The 26084-nt window shown below is 45.3% G+C and overlaps 1 protein-coding gene and 1 long non-coding RNA gene across 3 annotated transcripts in view; one reads left to right on the top strand and one right to left on the bottom strand.

Annotated features, from left to right (window-relative positions):
- The window catches only part of LOC132458772 (uncharacterized), a 214362-nt gene that overhangs the window by 138829 nt on the left and 49449 nt on the right, over window positions 1-26084 (bottom strand). The window lies entirely within an intron of this gene.
- smpd5 (sphingomyelin phosphodiesterase 5) lies at window positions 20777-26024 on the top strand. 2 transcript variants are annotated; one of them, XM_060052988.1, is made up of 8 exons: window positions 20777-20898; window positions 21734-22929; window positions 23097-23172; window positions 23656-23796; window positions 23880-23969; window positions 24050-24113; window positions 24263-24422; window positions 24704-26024. In XM_060052988.1, exons 2-8 carry the CDS (start codon window positions 21826-21828, stop codon window positions 24803-24805), a joined length of 1737 nt encoding a protein of 578 aa, XP_059908971.1. In that variant the 5' UTR covers window positions 20777-20898; window positions 21734-21825; the 3' UTR covers window positions 24806-26024. The 2 variants fall into 2 exon arrangements, with proteins under 2 accessions (XP_059908971.1, XP_059908972.1); XM_060052989.1 differs by lacking the exons at window positions 24050-24113; window positions 24704-26024 and having other exon boundaries at window positions 24263-24423.

Raw genomic sequence — 26084 nt, 5'->3', positions numbered from 1 at the left:
AATGACCCGCTCCGGTATTGTCGGGGTCCCGGACATCCTCCGCGCCCAACAGGTGGCCAGCATGCAGGGTCGGCGGCGGCGCATCCCCTCGTCCGCATAGGCCGACGGCATCGATACATCCCGGTCTCCGGGACAGGGTCGTGCTAGGGGACCGGTCTGGCCGCAGGTGTAGCACCGCCTCCTCTCGCGGCCCTCCTGGGTCGCGATCGGCGGTTCTGGTGGGGGTGTCTGTGGCGAGGTTGTGGGTCCCCTTCGGTCTCGGCGGGTCTCTTTAGGCCGAGTGGTGGTCCGGGCACTGGCGCTCAGCTGCTGGGCCACCTGCCAGTTCTCCAGCTGCCGGATCTCCTCCTTGTCGCGGTTCAGTCTACTTCACATTGATGTGGACGTGGAAGAACCAGGAACGTCGGAGAACCCAACGCGGTCGTTTCTGATTCATAATATCGGCCCTCACAGCTTTTGGCCGTGATAATATATATTATATGATATAGATATCTATGTATAATCTGATATTTTTTAGATATAGAGCTCCAGGACTCCCGTGTTTTCTTGAATATTTACAGAACACAGCTAAAGGCTGTGTGCGCCTCGCCATTGCGATACATCCACTGTAAACAGAGCGCATGGTACGCGGCTGTAAGCTGCACAGGGCCACACCCCCACCCTCCTCCTTGACCCGCCTCGCTCCTCCTCATTTGCATTTTAGCTACAGACACCAAAACGGCGCATTTGGGGGAAGCTCAATGTGCGACTGGCTCGGAGTGTCTGTAACTCTGCACCACGGCTGAATTTCGGGAACGTCTTTGAATACTGTGTTAGTGGCCCACTTAGGGCTGGGCGATATGACGATGTATATCGTGTGATGATATAAAAATGTCTATCGTTTCATATGATCCTGTATAGTTTATATCGTCTTGTCGCAAATCACACTCTTTACGGTAATATTACGTCATTTGGACGAAGCTTTACATTCTTCCACACGGTACATGAAGGCAACACAAACAAACATGGAGGAGAGTGAACGTGTCAATTCTGAATAGGAGAAGGACTCCCACGACCAGCCAAGACAAAGTGAGCTCGTACCTAAAAGAGGGGCTACGAAATAGGCCTTTCCATGTGGTCATTTTATATAAACGCTAAAGCTATTAAATCTTCAACAAAATATGCAGATACTGTCAAAATCGGTTCCAGGGAGTTTTCTCATTTGAAAACATAGTACATCTATCTAGGCCTAGAAAAAAATACAGTTCGATGTTATTGCTAAAGAAACAGATTCCTTCCAACTATTTACTAAAAATGCAATCAATAATTTATATAGGCCTACAAATAAATGGTAACATATCGATCAGCAATGAGGTTGGAGTAGCCTACCCACATAAATAATTGTGATACACCAACATTGTTAACTGCCATACACAACTAAACAAGCAAATGAAAAATTAAATACTGACGCAACTGAAATGTTTATTAGGCTATTAACAATATTATAAGAATGATACCGTAATGCTACCGTAATGTTCTTTGTCTTTGGATCTTTTGAATAAATGGATCAATAAATGGTGAATCGCAATGATCGCAAGCAGAGGAACGTGAGAGTCATTGAGCAGCAGCTGAACCAGTCTAAAAATCCCTTTATCACTAAAACACTTTCAGTGATAAAAAGTCACCACAGTGCCTTAAAACCATCAACGTCATTCATGTTAAGTAAAAGGAAAAACCTCGTACACGAGAAGTTAACGGAGCCATGCACTAGGCCCTCTCGAATGCCGGGCCGAAACAACATTTGTTTCACTACGACTCCTTTCAGCTTAATTTTTTTTAGCACATGGCATAAAGATAATTATGAGCCTTTGATTGATATCCAGTCATTTTTTGCGGAGACACATTCCTGTTCCCCACTTGTATTGGAGTGAACAGAGATATCTACTTCTGGGCTCTCGAGGGACCCGTCCACAGCCCGCTTAAACAGCTGCAATACCAGGCTTGGCCACTGAGCACTGGTGGATTGCGGAAGTATGCACTGTTCCTGGGGGCTTGCCATGGACCTATTATGGCGCGTTTCCACTGCAGGGTGCGGAACGGATCGGATCGCAAAGGTGCGGTTGGGAGGGGGCGGTATAGCCCTGCTCAGTTCCGAGGTCGCGTTTCCACTGCCGACAGTACCCTTTGTGGTAGGCCGGATGTCGATCGCCGCGGCAGCTACGTAAACATCGTAAACAACGTCTTCCTCCCAAAGAATGCAGACGAACGTCTCCACCTCCTTGTTCGCACAAGCAAGCGTTTTACGCGACAGGTTAATTGTAAAGAATAATACCTCGAGGCTACTGTTTGTTTGTTTTTATCCCCGCGTCACCCGGAAGTGATGATTCTGTCGACCAATCAACGGAGGGGGTGTGTAGCTAGAATTTCCCGGGTCCCTTTCAGGCATCTCGTCTCGTTTTCAGTACCCCAACGGAGGAGTCCTGAAAACGAGGCCAAAACTGGCCAAAACGGGTACGGCTAAGTCCGGGTCACGGCCACTTTTGGCGGTGGAAACGCGACCCGATCCGCACCTTTGCGATCCGATCCGTTCCGCACCCTGCAGTGGAAACGCGCCATTATTAAAGGCGCGTTCACTCTCCAGGGGCCTCTACGAATTCTCTTTTTTGCAAAGGGAATTTCCTTTCCTATGGAGATGACACAGAAGTGCTTGGAGGAAAGGTGGTTTCTAAAATTGCTTAGGAAAGGAGCATCGATGCTTCCTTTAACCCTCCTTTAGCATAGGTTACTCCTGAGCAACTTTTGCGAAAGGAATGGAGATAGTGGTATCCCATGATCCTTTAGGGTGGCAATATTTAAAGCAACATGCCACCGACGAAGTTTACCGACTTGAAGACGCATGAGAGGTAAAGCAGAAGAATAGAAGAGAAGAAAATACAATTGATAATAATAGGAGTATAATAATAAGATATTATTTGAATCAAAATGAAATCATTTATTGCTGGTTATGAAGCACACAATATACACCTTAAGAAAATAAAATGTCACATTTATGAAAGACTATGGGGGCAATTAATTTCAACATCAACATAAGTTGAGCCTCTTTTTTTCACATGTGAATTGGGATTCAACAGGCCTAAAATATTTCCGTTGGCCGAGTCCAACCTAAGTGATTCTCACTGATGGCGGCAACCTGATTGAAATCAATACGACGAGACCGCATGGATCAAAAGAGCGCTTGTTGTAGACCAACTTCGGAAAACTTCAGTTCCACCGTAGAGACGCTAGAGGTCAGCATACTCCCGTCGCGCAATGGAGAGGAAAAGTGGAGTCGATTTAATTTCAGCGCTGTCTTTTCCAATGTTCGAAAGGAAGCACCTTTTCTCTCCTTGACCCGATGACGTTTTCCACAAAGGTTAAGTAAAGGAGGCATAAAGATTAGGAGATTTGACTATTCGTAGAGGTGATAGCGAGAAGGCTTGCCAGTGATGACGCCATGGATGACGCTCACGCTTACGTGTGTTCTATGTCATATAGGCTTCGCCTTTTAAGGCTATCGCTATTGGGTTTTCCCTAGGCGCGAGCCGTAGCACTGAAATTTTGTAATCCCCGCCCACCAACAGCGTGGGGCTCAATCACGTCCGCGGGGCCTCAATCACGTCCACAGTTCGCAGATACAAGCGGGCACCGGCAGACGTCCTGCTCCCATTTTCTTCAGGACGTTCCTAGCATTACTGGATGGATACCATGGACTCCAAGACGATCCACATCTGCAGGTCGTGTAACACGGGTTACATCTTGCCTCATGACGGCCAAGTGTGCGAGAGCTGCCTGGGGCATGAACATGCCCTCTTGGCGCTCTCGCCGCTCTGCCTGTGTCAGCATTTTAAGGCGCTGTCTGTGGAATACCGACAGCACAGAGCCGACACTGCCGCCATCATCGCTGAAGGTGCCAACGACTTTACCGTCCCGCTCGACGATGCCCTCTCTCCCGGCTTCCCCTCCCCGATTGGAGGGGTCGGAGCCCGGGGCAGCAGCATTGCCCGTCTCTGCTGCTCCGCAGCTTCCGGGCATTATCGCCAGGGCAGTCGCAAACCTTGGCCTTGTGGTGCCCATGCCTCAGGCCCCCAAACGCCCGGACCAGCTGCATGGAATCTGGGGGCTCGAGGCCGCGACACGCCCCGCCCGTCTCGACCTGATCTGGCCGATGTTTCCTGCCATCAGACCGTACTTTAGTGGGGCTGCGGCGGAGCCCGGGAAGCTCGGAGCCCCGGTGAAAACATTCATCAAGGTCACGAAGACGGAGGGTCTGACAGACCGGGGTTACAGGGCGGTACCGCCGCTGGATCCCGCTCTGTGCGCTGTCTTTGGAGTGAAGCCGGGGCTTGGCGGCCGTCACCCCACTCCCAAAGACCAGCTGACATCCAAGCATACGGACAGGGCGCATCAGTGTATGATGCAACAAGAGGCTGTTATGAACAACATCGCCCTGCTGGCACGTGACATCTCCACCATGGCGGCCCTCCCTCATCGTCTGGCCGAACGGGCAGTCGACGTGTCGAAAACTGACGGTGTCATCCTCTGCCTCTGCCTCTGCTCCAACGGTGCGGTAACAGCGGCCCGGACGGCGGCATGGCAGCACCTCATTCAGAGGAACCTGTGGCTGCAGCAGACCCCGGGCATCCCTGAACCGATGAGGCGACAGTTGCTGGAGTGCCCCATCAGCCCGGACGGGCAGTTCGGGCACCGTCTGTCATCTATGGTGGACGAAATGCAGGCTGCTTCCGAGGAGGCAGAGTAATTCCGGAGACACGTCTCCCGCCCTCCGCCTCCAACCCAGCAGCAGCGCTCCGCCCCGGGTTCCCGTCGCCGCGATAGGCCCCCGACAGCCACTGTCACGGCGCCACCGGCAGCTCCTCCTCCTGGCCCCCCGGCTTACCAGCCTCACCCGGCTTACAAGCCCCGCCCGCCTCCATCGCAGGGGCTCAAGCGTGGCTCGTTTCCATGACAGCCACATCAAAACAAGAGGCTGCACAGCCACTTTCAGAGCATTACTCAGAATGGCTGAACGCGTGCACCCTGGCCAAATGGATGGACAGGCTGATCAGCAAGGGTCACACCCTGCAGTTCATCTCCGTTCCGCCACGATTCAACGGGATTGTGGAAACAACGCTGTCATCCAAGGATCAACAGCTGTCACTTTTGGCGGAGCTCCAGCAGCTTCTAGCGAAAAAAGTGATTCCCACAGCCCCGAAGGAAGAGGAAATGCAGTGATTCTATTGCCGTTATTTCCTGGTACCCAAGAAAACAGGAGGGCTGAGACCGATTCTCGATCTAGCCCTATTCAACAAATGCATCGCAGAGAGGCCGGTTCCCATGTTCACAATCAGACGAGTGTTACAGTGTGTAAAACCAGGCGACTGGTTCACCTCAATAGATTTGAAGGAAGAATACTTCCACGTCACAGTGATCCCCAAACACAGGGAATTCCTGCGTTTCTCATTCCAAGGGTCACACTACCATTACAACCGTCTCCCGCTCGGCTATTCTCTAGCCCCACGAACGTTTTCCAAGTGCGTGGAGAAGGAGATCTGTGGGGTCAGTGTGTGTTCAGTAATGTTGAGCTGAAGAAGGTTAATAAAGTTATGGAGATAACAGAACGTTGTTGTTCTTGAGTTGTACAAATAGAGATCAACAATACATGGTCTCAGAAGTGCTACACCCATGACGGATTGAGTCTAATATGCCTGTGAGGACCAGTTCGACCACTTTGCAGAAGTTTGGTGAATGAAGGTGCGTCACGACAAGGCTAAAGACAACAAGAGGCTAATCCACGGACGGACAGTGTTAGCCGACGAGCTAAGCTAACCCACGTCAACTCTGCACTGCCGCTATGGAGCAACTAGTGACTTTTTCCCCGCCAGAAGCTTTTGATTTTTAACCCAGCTTGTGGCACACATGGATCAGAAGGTTTGAACGCTTCAGGACAGCGTCTGGCCTGGCAAGTAAAGAGGGGGATTATCAGGTAAATTCCTTGGTCTACATAATGGGAGATAAGGCTGATGATATCTTGAGTTCCCTGCCTCTAACCCCGGAGCAGCTAAAGGACTATGCAGCGGTTAAGAGGGCTTTTGATAACCACTTTGTCGGAATACATAATGTCATATATGAGAGGGCAAAATTTAACAAAAGAAGCCACGAAGTCGGAGAGTGTGGAGCACTTTTTTACGGATGTCCATAAGATGGCAAAAGACTGCAACTATGGGGACTTACGTGAGGAAATGATCCGTGATATATTGTTGTGGGGATACGCGATGCTGGTTTGTCAGAGAGACTACAATTAAATGCCAAATTGGATCTAGCCAGAGCAATAGCACAAGTGAGACAGCACGAAGACGTAAAAAAGAAGCAAACTGTTTTACGATCAGCTGATTCTTCCGCCCATATGGATGCAGTAATGCATAATAAATACAAGAAAAATAACTACAAGCAGAAAACATATCAACGTCATGCCCAAGCCTCACATCAGTCTACCCCTACCAAGTCAAACCCTGAGTGCCCAGGATGTCGAATGCAGAAAATGCCCCAAGAAGGGACATTTTGCAGTTGTGTGCAGGTCAGCTCAGACCCTCCATTCTGTAGAGGCAGGGTCAGATGCCGCAGATGCAGTATATTTGGGTACAGTGGCCGCACAAGGTCCACCGAAAAGGACTAGATGGAAAGAAATTCTGATAATAAATGGTATGTTTCAAGATAGACACAGGGGCAGACGTTACTGCAGTGCCTGCATCTTTATACATACAGGACAGATATGACCCACTCTCACCCCCCAGCAGGCCTTTGTATGGCCCTAATAATGTGCCACTGGACACCATAGGACAGGTGGATGCGGTTATAGAGAGGGGAGACAGAAAAATGTAAGAGTCCGTTTTTGTTGTTAGGGACCTAGCCACATCACTGCTCGGCAGTCATGCTCCCAGCAATTTTGAGACTAAACATGATTCCCCATCTGAACATCATTGAAGACGCAGAGTGTTTTTGGGGTTAGGACAACTAAAAGGGGACTACAAAATAAAACTGAAAGGATCAGCACAGCCCTTTGCCCTCTCTGTTCCTCGACGTGTGACTCTTCCTCTCAGGAGCAAAGTCAAGCAGGAGCTCGATCGGATGGAGGAGATGGGGGTCATAGCCCGTGTAGAGGAACCTACTGATTGGTGTGCAGGTATGGTTCCTCTTGTTAAACCAACAGGAGAACTGTGCATTTGTGTGGATATGACGCATCTCAATGACAGTGTGGAAAGGGAACGGCTCATCCTGCCGGCAGTGGACGAGACGCTGGCAAGATTGGAAAGAGCTACAGTCTTCACAAAACTTGATGCTACGTCAGGTTTTTGGCAGGTGCCCCTACACAAAGACTCACAAATGCTCTCAACTTTTATCACTCCAGAAGGCAGGTATTACTTCAAAATGCTGCCTTTTGGGATAACATCAGCCCCAGAACACTTTCAAAAGAGAATCTCTCAGCTCTTTGATGGCATTGATGGAGTCCTCTGCCACGCTGATGACATACTCGAGACAGGAAAAGACCGTGCTGAACATGACGACAGGCTGCACAAGGTGCTGAAAAAATTCAGAGAGGCGGGGCTGACTCTGAATGACAAGTGCAAGTTTGCCACAACAGAAATCAAGTTCCTTGGACATGTTGTCAATGCACAAGGCGTCAGAGCAGATCCTGAGAAAATCAAAGCGATTTGGGGCATGCCAGAACCAAAGAATGTGGCAGATATTCGCCGCTTTATGGGCATGGTCAACTTTGTGGGGAAATTTTCTCCCTGAACTGACTAAACCACTCCGTGATCTGGAGAAGAACAACGCCAGCTGGACATGGGAGGCCCCTCAAAGAAAAGCTTTCATGGACATAAAGAAAGAACTCAGCTCGGACACTGTGTTGGGTCAGTATAGCCCGGCACGGGAGACAATGGTGTCAGCTGATGCTTCCTCCTACGGACTGGGGGGAGTATTGACACAGAAGCAACTGGATGGCTCTTGGAGGCCGGTTGTAATCATCCCACATAACCTGAGTAAAGCCGAATCAAGGTATGCTCAAATTGAGAAGGGGGCCCTCGCAGTGACATGGGCATGTGAGCGGCTGTGTGGATATGTGTATGGCCTGGACTTCACAATACGCACAGACCACAAGCCCCTCATCACACTCCTCAAGTGTGTGATGAGGGGCATCACACAAACCTGCTAAGTTGTTCCACTCAAATAGAGTACTAAAGTGAAAACGTCACATTGTCCTGGCAACCAGATTTTCAGACTTTTCAGATTTACGTCCGCCGGCGCCCGCTTATATCTGCGGACTGCGGACGGCGTTGAGGCCCACGCTGTTGGTGGGCGGGGATTACAATTTTTTCAGTGCTATGGCTCACGCCTAGGGATAACCCAATAGCGATAGCCTTAAAAGGCTGCGCCTATACTCATAGAATCTAGAGTTACAATACGTAACTAACGATCTCATAGGTCTCATGGGCTCTACCGGAAGGGGCGTGACTTCGCCACTATACGACAAGAAAGCATGGATCAAAGAGCGCTTGTTTTAGTCAAATCTTCCAAAAAATTTAGTTTCACACTAGAGACGCTAGAGGTCAGCAATACCTGCCGTCGCGCAATGACGTCGGTTAGGAAGAGTGGAGTTGAATTAATTTTAAACAATACTGTCTTTTCCTGTGTTCGAAAGGAAGCACCTTTTCATCTCTCCTTGACCCAATGACGTTTTCCTCAAAGGTTAAGGAAAGGAGGCATAAAGGTTAGGAGATTTGACTATTCGTAGAGAGTGGCGAAGTCACGCCCCTTCCGGTAGAGCTCATGGGACCTATGAGATCGAAAAATATGAATGGGTGTCAATGGAGAGAAAATAATTATTTCCTGGTCCCAGTCTTTATATGCCCTGGATTACACATATGTTGTTTGTGGATTTAAATGATCATTTTTCATGCAAAGAAAACTAAAAAAAATCGTGAAGAAGTTTGCTAATTTTAGGTTTTATGTGAGGCCGCTTTGTGAACTACAGCTCTTCGCTGCTCTCGACGCATATGATATACGTCACCACACCCGCACTTGGAACTCGGCACAGAGATGGCGATCGCTCTGTTCCACTTCACCACTTTTTTTCAAGGCGAGGATAAAAGCATAGAAAGAGGTGAAAACCACTATAAGTCGGGGCATGTGGAGAGTTTTAGTTATGCCAATGGGGAGATTGTCGGTCTTGTCCACGCCAGTCGCAGGGAGCGGCGTTACAAGGCATCGGTGAGTAATAATAATAATACATTTTATTTGTAAAGCACTTTTCATAAAAATAATCTCAAGGGTGCTAGGACTCCATTAGCTAAGTAGCCTGCTAGCTAGCCAATTGCAAGTGCTGTAGTGTAGTGTAAATTAAGCTAGATAAGATTGTATGCACCAAGAGTAAATATAGCCAATCGTGTTGTTTTAACAGATCTCCCTGTGTGACGATGGCAGCATTTTGAGGTCCTCTTGTGAATGCCCATTGGGGGGTTTTAAATGCAGCCATGCAGCCACAATTGCTATTTTTGCAATGCGGGAGCTCAGCGTGACCGACGTTGAGTGTCAGTGGAAGAAGACTTCCACCCCCAAAGTCACACCGCCGGTGTCGGAGCTGTACCCCCAGGTGGAGGACACCTACAATCCTCTGGCCAGAGATATCAGCATGGAGGATGTGGCCTGGCTCAGGTCAGCGCTCCAGGGTACGCAGTGCGGGATGGTGAGGGAGTTCAAAGGGGGGGCTAGAGAGTCTCCTTGCTGCATTCGAGCTCACTGAGGAGCAACGTCTGGCCATCCAGACAGCCACCGTGGGGCAACGGACAAATCCTCAATGGCAGCGGCACAGACAGGGACGATTAACAGCGAGCAATTTTGGAGCTGTTCTTTCACGGCGGTCTGCTTCTACCTGTACATCCCTCATGAAGAGGCTGCTTGGGGGACAGAATATGGATGGTGTGCTCTCTGTGAACTGGGGGGTTATGAATGAGCAAGAGGGGGTGAAAGCCTTTCAACAGGCTTGTCAGGTGGAGGTGCTTGACTGTGGACTCTCTGTGAGCAAATCAGGCATCCTGGGAGCGTCACCTGACGGTTTTGTTGGACCATCAGCCCTACTTGAGGTGAAGTGCCCGTACAGCCAGCGCAACTCCACCATCGCTGAAGCTGTCGAGGTCCCATCTTTTTGTCTGTTTGTGGAGGAGCAGGGTTATGCCCTCAAGAAAACCCATGCGTACTGGCACCAGGTCCAAGGTCAGCTCCACCTAACTGATCGGGACCTGTCCTACTTTGTGGTGTGGACCACGAAGGAGGCATTGGTCATCCCAATCCCCAAAGACCCTGCGTGGGGACAACACCTCGTCGTTCTGGAGGAGTTCTACCGGCAGCACATCCTCCCAGTGTTGATCAGTAGAGAGGACTGAATCTGTAAATAATATGTAAATAGTTGTTTTTATATTCAATCAGTTATTTTGTTCAGTTCATTTTGGGAGACAGTGGATCAGCGTTCACGTCGCGTTTCCTGTCAGTACCTGTAATCAGGGATGCCAATGATCCAGGTAAAAACTAGGTGTTGTAAACTAAAATATTTTGGAATATGTGAAAAACTTTGAAAGAGTTATTAACATTTACATTAGGTTATACCAACTAAATGTAACATAAAGTTACCAAGGTGTGAGTTAGTAATTCAGTCAGACTACATTTGTTTGTCATAAAAAAACATTTATTTGCAGGGGAAGGGGAGGGGAATGTTACCAATTGAATAGTTGCACCAAAGACTCTCGATGGGCTTGTTTGTTTCCTGTGGAGCCAGGCATGTTTGAACCTGCTGCTATTCTGAATGTAATTAGTGTAAACACGTCCTTCTTTATCGTAACATTCTGATTCACTAGGTGCAACACCCCACCTGGTCCGTGTACACTAATTACATTCAGAATAGTGGCAGGTGACACACCTGGCTCCAAAGGAAATAAACTAGCTCACTGAGAGACTTTCATGCTACTAATCAATTAGTTAACAGAAAAGGTGCTACTGATTTCCTTAATTAAGGGATTTTGAAGGTTGACCAACGCGCAGCACAGCTGTACAAGCACGTTGGCGGAACTCCTTAGGTGGGAGGGGATCATTTGGAGGATTCTAAAATCCTTTATGCGAGCATTGGCCCTTTCAACATGGATGCGATTACGTGCCACTTCCCTGGTTGCCCTCACCTCACTCTCTGTGAATTTTCCATTATTCAGAAAGGGAGGGATATTTACAGAGACACCATCTGGCACAATGTCAGATATCAAGAACCCCTTGTCTGCCAGGACCATATCACCAGCCTCCAGGTGCTCAAGTAGGCCTGACTGCATTGTAATGGCCTTGTCAGAAACAGAGCCTGGGAACAAGGAGCTGCAGTATGTTATCACCCCATTAGGAGCGACACCAATTAGCACTTTAAAGGAGTGCATCCCCCTGTAGGCCGAATAGACCATTTTGGCCTTGTCATCTCCTTTGGAGCAGCAACCTCAATGTCTGTGCAGTCTATAACAATCCTGCAGTTGCTGGCAGAGGGCAGAAAGGATGCAGGCATGCTCTCCCTGTTCTTTTGGTGACTGGGCACAGCTGCCATCATAGTGTTGAACAGTTGCCTATGCAGCAAATGAATGAAAGTGTTCACCACATTTGCTACTGTTGCAGTGCTGCAGGAGAACAGCTGGGTCAGGTGCAGGTGAGTGCAGTTCTGGCGAACCTTCATGAGCGCCATGAACACCTGGGACTCCATTGTCATTCCTTCAACCCTCCAGCCAGCTGCGTAGACGATGGAGCCCTCCAAGCGCTGCACCAGCCCCACCACCCTACTGAACATGGCCTTATCGGGTAGGCCAGTCTCCATCCGGATGACTTCATCACTGAGTCTTGCAGGAGAGTAGATGGCTCCTTCATCCTTTCTGTTGACCGGACAGGACTCTTGGTGCACGACGTCCTCTGGCTCCTCCGTTGGGATCCACTGCAGTATCTTGTCCTCCCACCGTGCAGTATGTGTGGTCAAGGGACTGTTTAGTTGGTTGGGTTGGATGGCTGGGGGTTGTCTTGGACCACTCGAAATGACATGGGCTGTTTTCTTTGCCATTCAGAAAATGGCAGCCACACACCCTCAAATTTTTGTCTGGCTCCCTGTCTGCTCGTCTGCAAAACAAAATGGAAAAAAAACATTAATTATTACCATTGAGTGTTAGCAGGCCGTGACGTCACTTGTGAAAAGATCGACACTGTACAGACCCGGTTCAGCTCATTCAAAATAACCGCCGTATGCAGAGAGGTGGGTGAAATGTACGAGCCCCAGCTGTGGCCTGAAGGGACTTTTGTGAGGCGCTTCTTTGAGGTGCGCAAACCCAGGGTTGCCGCAGGTCCAATGGGTAATCATGCAAGGAATATGGTGTCTGTGAACGAGACTGTAATGTAGATATGTCTGTGTCTCCTATGACTGGTATTAGAGTTGTGTCATATAACTCTCGTGGCCTGCGCCTCGGACATGGGGCAGGGGACAAAGCGCAGCGAATTGTAATTGACAAGCTCTTGGAGAATACAGACATCTTGTGCATGCAAGAAATATTTTTAGCGAAACAAGACCTAGATCAACTGAACACTGTTAATAGTGATTTCCATGGGGCAGGGGAGTCCACCACAGATCTAAGCACTGGAATACCTGGGGGAGTGGCCATACTTTGGCATAAGAAATACGACCCACTGATCAGTGTGATTAGGCTTGAGGTTGACTGGGGTATTGCCATCAAAGTTGTACATAATGGCAAAGCTTTTGTTATTTTTTAACGTTTATACTCCATATGAGTGCTACAAAAATGAGGATGAATATATTAACAGGCTTCGCTTATTAAAGAAAATGCATGTACATGTATATTTCTTGTAGGAGACATGAATGCTGATATCTCCAACAAGAAATCTCTGTTTGGCCAACACTTTGTGCAGTTTTGTGCACAAATGGGTTTTGTGAAGACAGCAAGCTGGTTCTCTCCAGCAAAGTACTTTTGCCTGTAGATAGCTACACATATATAAGTGAAGCATGGCATACAACATCCTGGCTGGATCACTGTGTATGTACAGATGATGCTCATGACTGTCTCGAGAAAATTGAGATAATGTATGGGATGGCTACAACTGATCACATACCTGTCTCATTGATGTTAAATGTTGAAAGTTTACCTGAATTGTCCAGCTATGATAACCATGAACCAATAGGGAAACTAAATTGGGCAAGAATGACAGGAAAGGACCTCTGGCATTACAAGTCATTGACTGATAAGGGTTTAAGTTATGTTGATATCCCATCTGATGCTTTCCAATGTGATAACATTAACTGTAAGAACCAGAATCATAGTAAAGATCTGTGTATAATATATGAGAAGATTGTGAACTGTCTTATCCGTAGTGGTAAGCTTTTTTGCAATAATAGCTGTAAACAACATAACGTCAGACCAGGATGGAATGAATATGTGTCTGAACTCCATGCAGAGGCCAAAGAAGCTTTTAAAACCTGGGTGTTATCAGGGAAAGCTAGACATGGGCCTGAATGTGAGCGTAAGAAACAGGCAAATGCAAGATTCAAGTATGCTGTACGCTTTATTAAAAGAAATGAGCAGGCTATGAGGGCTAACTCCATGGCCAAAAAGCTTCAGCAGAATAATGCCAATGATTTCTGGAAAGAAGTTAAGGTTATTAATAACAGTAAGGTGCCCTTGCCGTCTAGTATTGCTGGGATCACTGGATCTGAAAATATTGCAGAACTTTGGAGAAAACATTATAGTGACATTTTTAATTGTGTTAAGAGTGGGGAATTTAATGCTGGAAAAGTTCTTATTGACGATAGGGTGATTATTAGACCTGATGAGGTGTGCTATGCCATTGAGAAGCTGACTATGAACAAAGCATGTGGTCTCGACCAGATAACAGCAGAACATCTAAAACATGCTTGTGGTAGAATACCTGTCTTGCTTGCTATGTGTTTTACTGGTTTGTTAATGCATGGCATACTTCCTGACTCTATGTTGTCTGTATTGTTAGTGCCTGTGATCAAAGTCAAAACTGGGAAAATCTCTAGCATAGAAAACTACAGGCCAATTGCTCTGGCTAGCATACTGTCTAAAGTTTTAGAAATAATTATTTTAGATAGGCTTAGTGAGTATGTGGAAACCACTGACAACCAGTTTGGTTTTAAAAGTAAACTTGGAACAGATCATTGTATATATGCACTTAAAGAAGTCGTAAGTAAATACAGACGACAGAACTCTACCATGTTTATGTGCTTCTTAGATGCATCAAAAGCATTTGATAGGATGAATCATGGTAAATTGTTTGTCAAACTCCAAGAGCGAGGGGTTCCACCTTACCTGATAAGGATTTTAAAGTTATATAGTGCTGGGCTACAGCAACTGCTTAAAGTGTGCTCTAGCTACGGAGTGCAATATGACATTAAGTTCAATCCTAAGAAGAGCGTTATTATGATTGCTAAAACTAAGGAGGATCCGAATCAAAAGTTTCCTTTATTCTTACTGTCTGATCGTACTCTAGAGGTGGTTAAGAAGGTAAGGTATTTAGGTCACATCATCACTGATGATCTGTGTGATGATGATGATGTCCAGCGCCAGTGCTGTAAGCTTTATGCACAGGTCAATATGTTGGCACGCAAATTCCATATGTGCACAGAAGATGTTAAAGTAAGTCTTTTCAGAGCCTACTGTACTCCATTTTACACCGCTCAGCTCTGGTGTAAATATAGAACAGCAAAATTGAAGAAACTACAGGTAGCGTATAATGATGCGTTTAGGATCCTCCTTAAGCTTCCAAGATGGACAAGTGCTAGCTCTTTGTTTGTGACTAGTAATGTCCCCACCTTTCATGCTGTATTAAGGAATTTTATGTACAAATTTATGTGTCGACTTCTAGAGTCAAAAAACAAAACTAATATTTGCACTCACTGGCCCTCATTTATCAAACGAACGTAGAAATGAGCGCAAATCTGAACGCATGATTCATCTTACGATAGGACCCACGTGAGATTTACGAAACCTTCGTATCACACCAATCCCAGCGTACGAAGGATCTTGGTGTTGATAAATACGGCGGCTGAGATCGATCGTAATTAACGTAACACGCCCATATAAAAGCACGTCTTCAGAAGTCTCGCCCCTAACTTTTACGACATGGAGAAACGTCCAACGGTAAAATAGAGGAATTTTTCCGAGACCCAAATGGAGACGCTCGGGTCACTGGTGGATGCGAACCGTCTGGTTTTATTTGGTAGCCTATAGCTGGCATTAAAGGCCAGCAAAAGAATGCTATATGGAAGGAAATAACTGTTGCAGTGAATAGTGTTTCCAATGTTCGTCGGGCTACGGAAGAGGTTTGTTAATTAAATTAATTAAATAATAAATTAAATGTACAACTTCTGTTATCCAGCTAAAAACATTTCACATATATGCTATTGTTTGCATTCCGTTAAAGTTATTTAATTCCGAATAAGGTGAAGAAAAAATGGTCCGACATGAAGCTCAGCACCAAAAAACGTGTTGCGGCTGTGAAGCCGGCCAAGCAAGAAACGGGAGGAGGCCGGTGCAGTGCGACTGCAGCGTATCTCACCGAGATGACTCTGACCATGTAGTGCGCCCTGATGTAGACGATGCCCAACGTTGCTATTTTGGAAAATAAAAGAATCGTGCGTGCCCCCAGGCCATCGGGCTACCATGTTCAGGATTGACATTCTGGCATCGCAAATAATCGGAACATTAACTGAATGGTAGCTTTTGCGGTTGATGTACGCGTAATCATTAATAGATGGTTCATACGCACATGGGTACAATCAACCGCACCAATCACATTTGGAAACCTAGCAATAGCACACGACCACCTATTTGGCAAAGCTCCTGTTAATATAGACAGCTGAATAAACATTTCACCTGTCACATTCTAATTATTTTCATAGCAATACTGTTTTTAATTAGGCCTGACTTGATTGTAATTGTTTGAACGCTGGGCTAATTCCAATTTATTTAGTAATTAATACAGACGTTGAACATGGGCTACTTGTGCTGCACTATTCATCATTGAAATACCCGTATGTTGCGCCAAAAAAACTTGCGTACACGAGCCCAGACCTGACGTGAGATTTCATCGCAGCCTGCGCTCACGTTCAAATTGATAAATGCCAAGCTCAACGTTGAAATGAGCGTACGTCCATTTTACGCACGTTTTCTGTCGTACGCTCGTTTGATAAATGAGGGCCACTGACACTAAACAGAGTGATACAAGGTACTCCTCTGGGTTGTGGAAACATTGGAATCGATGCTTATATGTATTTTAATCTGTGACCTCGTATTTGTATTGTCATGTAATTTGTATTCTTGTCTTGTAAATGGAACTTCGAGTCCGGAATAAAGTATTCATTCATTTGCTATGGTGTACTTGTGAGTGGTTTACTGTTTTTTTCTCTTTTGGTTTGGGCACTCACTGACCTTCAACACAAAGAAGATAACCGAGGGAAAACGGCTGCAGAGCCCGTGATCGGGCTCTGCAGCCCGGCCGAGAACCGGGGTCGGGCGGCCCGCGAATGTCGGCCGCCGACTTTCGCGATCTTCCGAGAGTCCGCGGCCGGGCTGCAGAGTATAATTAATAAAATAATTACTAGTTAATTACAGAGAAAACACTTACATTTGTGTTTTTCCAATCCTGTCGCATCTTTTCGCCCTCCATCTTGTCTAGGATATTTCTTGATTTTCCGTTTTCTCGCAAGGTATTGTGGGAGCAAGTCAGAACTGAAGCGCTTTGAGGGTGCCCATCGAAAATCTCAATTTTGAGGGGATGTTAGCCCTCCCCCTACCCCTTAAGCTACCTTTAAACTGGTATTGGTGTAACCGGTCTGGCTCTGCGTTGTGTGTTGTGAAATGGAGTAGGACACAGGGACTTGGTGTGTCACTTTAGCCGAACTGTAGCGACAGTGGTGTATTTATTTCTGCATGAAATAAATGAACAAATAATGCAGCAGCATTAGTACACAGGACACTGCAGCACGTCAGTCTCCTCACAGCATTAAAACGACAAGTGAGCTTGGCCAGAAGTGCCTTACAATACATATATTCAAACATATGAAGTCACAAAAGTTCACAATACAGACACACAAATTCAAATCCACCTGAAAACTATACACCACCGGCAAATTAATATTTTATATTAAAATAAAGTACAACATGGGAGCAACATCAACATACCTGCATGAAATAAATGCACAAATAATGCAGCAGCATTAGTACACAGGACACTGCAGCACGTCAGTCTGCAATGGCGGGAAACGAACAATGAACAGGCTGCCGTCACTGTGTGTATCCTCAAGTGCTGCTAAACATTGCGCTAGCTAAGTAGTTCGCTAAAACACTCAAAACTCCCGCAAAACAAATACACAGGAACACATGAACAACACCAACAAGCACAGAATCACACCATAACTCTATCTCACCGTTTACACTGGTTATTTTCTCATTAACAATTTTAGAACAGAAAGCTGCACAGAGCAGAGGAAAAACACTCACCTCCTCACAGCATTAAAACAACAAGTGAGGAATGGCGAGCGCAACGGAAGAAAATGACGTCACGATCGAAACTTCAAAATAAAATAACAAAAGCTCCCAAACGATCTATTTACAGAGAATATCACGAAATAAAAGTAATAAATAAAACATGAGGGAATTTTGGTGGAATGCATACATACATCTTATGTACCTGCTACATTGGGACATGGCTCCACGGCGCGTGAACGCGCAACAGCGAGGGTTAGGGCTGAGATTTTGAAGCAAGCCAAGTAATGGGATTCAACCTTTCTCGTTGTGTTTTCTCTACAGCCTTTATCTGAACAATTGCACAATAAACGGTCAAACTCTTGACATGAAAAATTATCATTTAAATCCACAAACAACATATGTGTAATCCAGGGCATATAAAATAATTATTTTCTCTCCATTGACACCCATTCATATTTTTCGATCTCATCCCATGAGCTCTACCGGAAGGGGCGTGACTTCGCCACTCTAGAGGCCCCTGGATGCTATTGCCAGAGAATAGCTGTGTTCGAAATCGTTCCCTATCCACTCACTCACTATTCCCTATATGGTGTTCATGATATAGTGCACTATTTAGGGAACGAACAAACGAGAATTCGAACACTACGCTTAAGATTTCTAAACGTCATTTGCGTCAGTAAATGCGCCGGGTATTTGTGTGACGCAGACAGATGCGCCCACATCATGTAAACAAACCGGGCACTCACGACGAAAGCTGGAGGTTGTATTGATGTTGAATGTTACATTTCCTTGTTTAATTAATTTTGAATGTTAAATATTTAATGTTAAACCCCAAATAAATTGTTGACATTTGTAAACGAAAGCCGTCATTAAATGTTATTCGTTTTCGAGGTTATTCAGCTTCTTCTTTTCCTCCGTGAAAACACGACCGCATTGCATTGTGGTATACGGGAGTATCATGTAGGGTACATCGTATGTACCCTATTTTAAGTCCACTATATAGTGGACCACTGAGAATTCGAACACCCTACAAAATGGCGTGCACCCTATTTAGTGCACCACATCCATGATAGGGAACGATTTCGAACACAGCTATGGTCTAATATAAGGAGAACTGGCACTCGCGGGTTAGTTCCGGGTTTCTGGACTGGTTGCAGTAATAATCTTTGACCACGCGGGGCGCTCGTAGGCGAGTCCAGAATGAATGGGAGCCAACGGGGTTTTATCCTCAGAATCCACTTTTCTCACGATGTAATTTTTTGTCAAGTAATTTTAAAGTTGCTATCAAAGGGTGGGGCTAAGATAATAAACTCAGCTGAATATTGCATTTTTTAAGGTCACGTATCTGTTCTAAAAAGGCGTTAAAAACATGCGATGACGTCACACACTGTAATACTGTCAGAGGTACTACTTTACGGCAGTTTCTAAAGCACTTCCCTTGTCCCGCAACGATAACACCAGCTGTTGGAGGTAAGGCTTTTTTTTTTGCCCTAGTTAGAGTTTTAGTGAGCTAATGTAAAAAAAAGAAATGCGCGAATGTTTTACATATGTATGTTACTTACAGAGAGTGTTTTTTCTAATCCTCACTAGTGCCGATGATAAAGCTTTTTTTTTTAGTAACGATTATGAGCCATTTCTTTCTCCTAAAATAGAAACCTGGATTAGAATCATAATTTTAAGACTGCATCAATTTAGTTTACATCAGTAAACAATCTGCTAGAGAGCAGTGTTCTGTTGTTCTCCTCATGCCTCTTCCTTTCTTGATCTCTACAGTCGGACCTTGATGCTGTGACAACGGACAAGTCTTCTTCCTCTGTCCTTTTCCCCTACCTCTGTTCAGTATGTTCAGTGTTGTTAAATCATTTATCTTTTTTTTTTATTAGTTACTGTTCTTATTGTGTTCTTGTTAGTGTGATGTTTGAATAAACTTGCCTGTTGCAATGTTGATATAATGTTTGTATAATTACTGTTCTACAACTGTTACTGTTTCAATGTGATCCAGACCATATTTCTCATTTAACAAACATGTGTAGCTTATAATGTGTTGCATGGCAGAGCAATTACGGTATATTCAATGGCTTAAAACAAACCCATCTGTAAAGATCAGTGAATGCATAGAAATCAATGACAAGTGGTGTAGATGTGTTTTCCCTCTGTGCAAGGTCATTAGCCCAAGTCCTACAAAAAAATAACGACTGTAATAGCAGATGTTGAAGTTGTTAAATCGTTAACTAACCATTTGTATGGAACAATCGGTTAAGGTAAGTTAAGTGCTTGAGTCTCGACACTTTAGAGAATGTCTAGCGCGCAACTTGAATAAGCCATGTGCGATATCACCCGGGCTCCAGCGCAACTTTCATTACCAGGTGAAGCCTCAGGTAGCCTAGGACCATTCATACAGGAGCAAGCAAGAACGTTACCTTTTTCTGTCCTTGGTAAACGAAAAGACGGACAATCCGTTTCCAATGTAAGTGCAGTTTATCATTGCACATTTACGAGGCATTTATTTTTTAAACTATCTTTATTTTCGAAAAATAGACAATGACAGATTAAATGATATTGAGCGGGATATTGACTGTATTATTTAAGGTGGTCATACCGTACCTACCATGTATATAACACATTGAACATTGAACGAAAGAAATGGAAGAAATTCCATTTATGCCCATGTAGCCTACTTTCACCAAACTATCTAAAAAATAAAGGACCTGCAGGAAAATATAAATACAGTACTCAAAAATTGAGTTAACACGTTTCTGATTGCTCTTCAGCTTCAGATGCCGTAAGAGGGGTCTCTCTCTGGTCGTAATCAGTCGCAAATCCGTCCCTGACCAATCAGCATTCATTAGCAGAATGCTAGCGTGTATGGCCAACAACGGCCCAAACTGTAAGAAATCGAAAGGACATAAGTACTCACTCATTTGACTTTTGAACCATAATCTATATTGAACTTGCGGAATCTACAATAAAATTTGCGATATTTCAACGACAAGCAGGTGAAAGAGGCATAATTAGCCGTTTAGCCCCATAGACTCCCATTCAATCTGGACTCGCCCGCGATCACCCCTAGTGGGTGTCTCATGGAACTACAACCAAAATCGGTACAATGGGGCGTATAGGGAGTGCCCAGGCTCTTCGTAGACGGGCTCTGCTATTGCCTAGATGAGCTGTCAGGTGAGGAGGACGTTACGTCAACGGCTCGAGTCACACCCCTTCCCCGTGACGACACGTTCAGGGAGTGGCTTATTGAAAGAGAAACAACCTCAAGCAGTACTTCTTTTAACGCAGCGACAAGGTAAGCGTATTACTACCAATCAATGATCAATTTAAATATTTAGTAGAACATTTCTTAGTCTATACATAATGTCTGTATAAAGCCGTTGGTTGGTGGCTAGCTGTTAGGCTAGAGATCAGAGCCTTACCCAGTTTCCATTGCTGAGGCGGTGGTGCTGCGTGCGCAGGTGTTAGTCTAGTGTTGAAACATGTTCATAGCGAAGGGTTCTTCGGTCATTTTACGGCGCATTTAAAACACACTTTTGTGTACATAGTGGCCATTAGTGTTGGATCCGACCGGCTGTTTGTGTGTTTCGTGTTGAATGGCGATTCCTATGGGTTCCTTTTTGCCATGCGAGTTTAAAGCAGGTTTTGTGTAGCAAAGGTTGTCAGAGGTTTCCTTGATTCGAACTATTGAATTCGGCCCAGGATGAGCGCTGTACCCTTATTGTATGTTTTGGTATTCCACCATTGGCAAATAGATGAATTGTATTGCGAGCCGGTTGAAGAAGTGTATAATCTCCCCTACACAGTGGCGGTTCTAGACACATTTTACAAGGGGGGCCAAGGAGGGGCCAAGGAGGGTCTAATTTACCTGTGTAGAACGTTGCGTTGCATTAGTTCGGTAAAATCATAATTGTTTTATTTGGTCAGCACAGGGGGGCCAGAGGGGGGGGGGGGGGGGGCAGGGACGTGTAGAACCGCCACCGCCCCTACAATAAATAGATCTGCATCAATGTAATCTGACCTCAATTTAAACTAAAACAGAGATTGAAAGGAGTCCTTTTATGTGATTTAATTACGTTTTTATACTCTGACACTTTTATTTATCTACCTAATTACTAACTTGTTTGCAGTGGTCCTCTCTCTTTCTGGAATGTCGTTGGTGCTAGAGATCCTGGGGCCCGTCATTCTACTTCGTTTACTGCTGTAAACCAAATCAGCAGTCATGGTGCTGCACTTGTCTCCTTTCCCTAATGGATGTGTAGCTGGCCTCCATGCAGTCGGCTGGGCTTTAATACTCCCCTGCTTCTGGTTCCTGGACCGCCTCATTGCTGTGTGCAAGTCCACTACCCTGGAGAGAGTCCAGAGACAGGAGCGAGAATGCTACCTCCACCCCCTCCAAGTCTTCTTTGGCTCAATTATCTTTTTTATCCTCTTTCTTGTCACGTCTCCAGTAGCCTTGCTTGGGTTTCTTTTATGGGCGCCACTCCAAGCCTACCGCAGACCTTTCTCCTACCACATAGAGACACAAATCCCATTGGAGCAGGAGGCCAGACACATCTTTGAGGAGGGCAAGGCCACGTTTGGCTTCGCCACAGCCAACCTGTGCCTGCTGCCCGACAGCCTTGCTCGCTTCAACAACCTGGGACACACCCAGCGCCGGGCTACCACCATCGGCAGATGTGTTGCTCAGGGGGTGAGTCGACCCCATATCCGCATATTTATTGACTCCCCCAGCAGCTGTGGCAATCTGAGCGCATCCAGCAGCCTCTTCCACACCTCAAACTCTCCTAGCTATGGTGCCATTGACAAGCAGAGCAAGCCTGCTGTAGAGGGAGAGGTTCCACAAGCCAACCCTAACAGCCGTTTGGTTCACATACCCTGTGACGATACGGAAAAGCAGGACACGGAAACGGCGCCACCCACTGCCACCACCATCAACACAAACCAGAACTCCAACCAGCAGGGTGAGGCTGGCGAGCGAAGCGCCCCCAGGGTCTTGCGCTCTGAGGATCCTGGCGAACGGGACGGAGTACCGTTGGAGGTCTCGTCGCTGTTTCCTGCCAATGTGGACATCCTGTGTCTGGAGGAAGTGTTCGACAAGCGGGCAGCAAGAAAGCTGAAAGACGCCCTGGGACCCGTGCTGGGTCACATCCTGTACGACGTCGGGGTGTACGCCTGGCAGACGCCCTGCTGCTCCTCATTCAAGTTCTTCAACAGCGGCCTATTCCTGGCCAGCAGGTTCCCTGTCCTGGAGGCCCAGTACTACTGCTTCCCCAACAGCCGTGGGGAGGACGCCCTGGCTGCCAAGGGCCTGCTCTGTGCCAAGGTGGGTTTGGTTTACCAGAATTAAATCTTATTAGCATTTCCTCTTTATTACTAGTAATTTCATATAGTTAATTATTAGTATTTTTGTTATTTTAAATGTCTACAACCGTGATGAAACCATGTTTGTGTATTCTATGTAAATGTAAATGTGATTTGTTGTTGGTGTAGGTGCTAATCGGACAGAATCACAAACAGGAGAAGGTGGTTGGCTATTTTAACTGCACACATCTTCATGCACCAGAGGGCAAGTTATCTTTTTAATGTGGTGTTGAAGTTAATTTAATGTGGTGTTGGACTCTATCTTCATTTAAATTTATTTTTTATGATTGATTACCTCTGAAATTCTATTTATTCTCACTGAGCAAAGTGAAGCTCACAATATTATAGCTCTCTAAATGATCCATTGTGTGGGTTTACATACAGAAAAATGTCCTAGTAATTTCTTTATGTCTAATTATGGAAGGTAGGTTATTTTTTTTATGAAAAATGTTCTTATTGTCAATGCCTCTTCACTAAACTTGTAACACTATAACGTTTGTGTCCTGTGCTTTGATTACAAATATTATCAATCAATAATCAAAGTGCTCTGAAAACAATATTTCTTATGTTTTTTCTTGTTTTACCAATTCTCAGAACTATCTCAATCCAGTTGAAAGGGAAGCAGTGCATGGGCCTGTCTTTTGTGACAGTTGATCATTGTTGCTTTGTGTCTTCTCACTTTAAACAGGCGAAGGGGAGATTCGCTGTGAGCAGCTGACTATGGTCACAGTGTGGATTAACGAGTTTCAAACCTCCCACAGAAGGCCAGACGAAGTGGTTGTTTTTGATGTGCTTTGCGGAGATTTCAACTTTGATAACTGCTCACCTGGTATGTGTATTGGCAAGTTTTTCATTTTTGGTTTTACACTTCCATGTTGTAGTAATCATTAAAACACCTTTCTGTTGACCTAGATGACCTTCGGGAGCAGAATCATAATATATTTGAGGAGTACATTGACCCTTGCAGGGCCGGACCGGGGAAAGAGAAGCCCTGGGTGATCGGTGAGTACCATTTAATTTCCTTCAAAAACAGCGCTCTGTGCTGTCTCTCATTCAGAAAAATGTCCAATTTCTTTGACCAGGCACTCTCATGGAACAGCCAACTATGTATGAAGAGGACGTCATCACCCCAGATAATCTACAGAGGTTCACCCACTTAACACTTTCTAGAAGCACTGCTGCTAACCTGCTTTACCAAATAGTTTGGATAGACTTCATTCATTAATTCAATGCTACTCACATCTTTACCAAATAGTTTGGATAGGCTTCATTCATTATTTCCCTGCCTTTCCTAGAACCTTGGAGACGGAGGAGCTAAGGAGGCAGTACATCTCGCCACCCGTGCCAGTGGTTGGCGTCCCTCTGGTTTACCCCCTGCCTGATGAGCCTTGGGTGGGCCGTCGGATCGACTACATCCTGTACCGCCAGAACTCTCTTCCAAAACATTACAAAACGGTATGTCTCCAAACCAATCTCTGCTCTCTGGCTTAATCTACAGTGAGATTCCATTGATACATTATGTTGCTACAGTTGAAAGGTATACTTTTCAAATTTGGGAAAGATTGTCCAAGCCAAGGTATCCAATTCAATGCAGAATCCAACTCCAGCTACTCTTTCTGGATAGTTCCAAAATATTTCCCCCTTGTTTCTATTGTATAACTAAACTTCCTTCTAAAGTTTAGTTTTAACGTTTGAATTAGACATCAGTGAAATTCCAATCGTCTTGTCCCATGCAGGAAATAGAAGAGTTTACTTACATCACCCAGCTGGCTGGTTTGACGGACCACATCCCAGTTGGCCTGAGACTGAGAGTGTCCGACTGGTCAGCTGAGGACTGACCACATCCAAGGAACTACAATGTGTGACAGAAGGCACTTTTGGACCGGATGAACTTTTTCATAGAATCGCTGGAGAAACTAGCTAATCATTTTTTTTGTCTGCATAATAGGAACTGGGAACCATTTTAGTTATAAGAATTTTCCTTTGAGGGACTTTTCTGGCGCCTACTTCAGGGTCAGTTGAAGTGTTTCCAACTTTCCAACTCGATTTTTTACATCTACGACACACAAGGACCCACTCCATTCCGGCTGACCTCAGCTGTTTGTTTAAGTTTTGTCGTGCCGCAGGCAGAAATTAGTTTGATAAACTATCCTACTTCTCTTCTGTGTTCCTATTGGCAGTGTGAATGCAAGCAGAAAAAAGCCCTTGAGATATGTCGTTTTCAGCTCCCCAGTGGTTATTTTCCTCTCAGCGAGTCCAAAGAAATGGGTCTGAAAGTGCCTAGAAAATGCAGAATTAATTTTTTGTTTACAAATCACTCCCCCTTGTAGTCTGAAATGTAAAGGTTTTAGCCATACAATGAAGAAAAAAAAATCTAATTTGAGATTTGTTATTGTCACGTGTGCAATATATACAGTTATCTCATATGCAGTTGTATATTTTGAGTTTGTCGCAATCAACGACAACAAAGTGTGTGTGTGTGTGTGTGTGTGTGTGTGTGTGTGTGTGTGTGTGTGTGTGTGTGTGTGTGTGTGTGTGTGTGTGTGTGTGTGTGTGTGTGTGTGTGTGTGTGTGTGTGAGGGAATTACAGCTTTGTGGCGGTTGCATTTCTTCTTTAGATGAGTGCATGTAAGCTATGGTAAGAGTGGAAGCTCCATGGGTAACCTAGAGTCCCACAGCAAACCTCCAGCGATTATTCAACGCAGAATAGTTGACCCTTTATGAGAGCTTATTTCAATCATATTTTTTTTCCAGCATTTTAGTCTATGCAAGGTGATCTATTCCTTTGACTTGTAATTGCAGAAGTATAATTTGTGCTGCATGTTGAAATTGTCATAATTCCAGCCTTTTTTAAGAGATGTGGCCTGGATATCTTATTTGTGTGTTTTCTAACATCTACAGGGTGTAGATGTTAGAAACATGAAACACATGAAACAGCATAGTGTTTCATGTTTTACAACACTATGCTGTTTGAGTGTCGTAAAACATGATATTTTTATATTATTTTGTAAATTCCAGTAATATGAATTGAAATTAATAAAAAAAAATACGCCTACATGTAATTTTCTGAATTTGTTCTTTGCATGCGTTCGCCTGATTACACTACACACGATGCGT

This window comes from Gadus macrocephalus, chromosome 6 (genome assembly GCF_031168955.1).
Source record: "Gadus macrocephalus chromosome 6, ASM3116895v1".
Taxonomy (NCBI): Eukaryota; Metazoa; Chordata; class Actinopteri; order Gadiformes; family Gadidae; genus Gadus; species Gadus macrocephalus.
The sequence above is the reverse complement of the archived record's forward strand: the minus strand, read 5'-3'. Positions and strand labels throughout refer to the sequence as shown.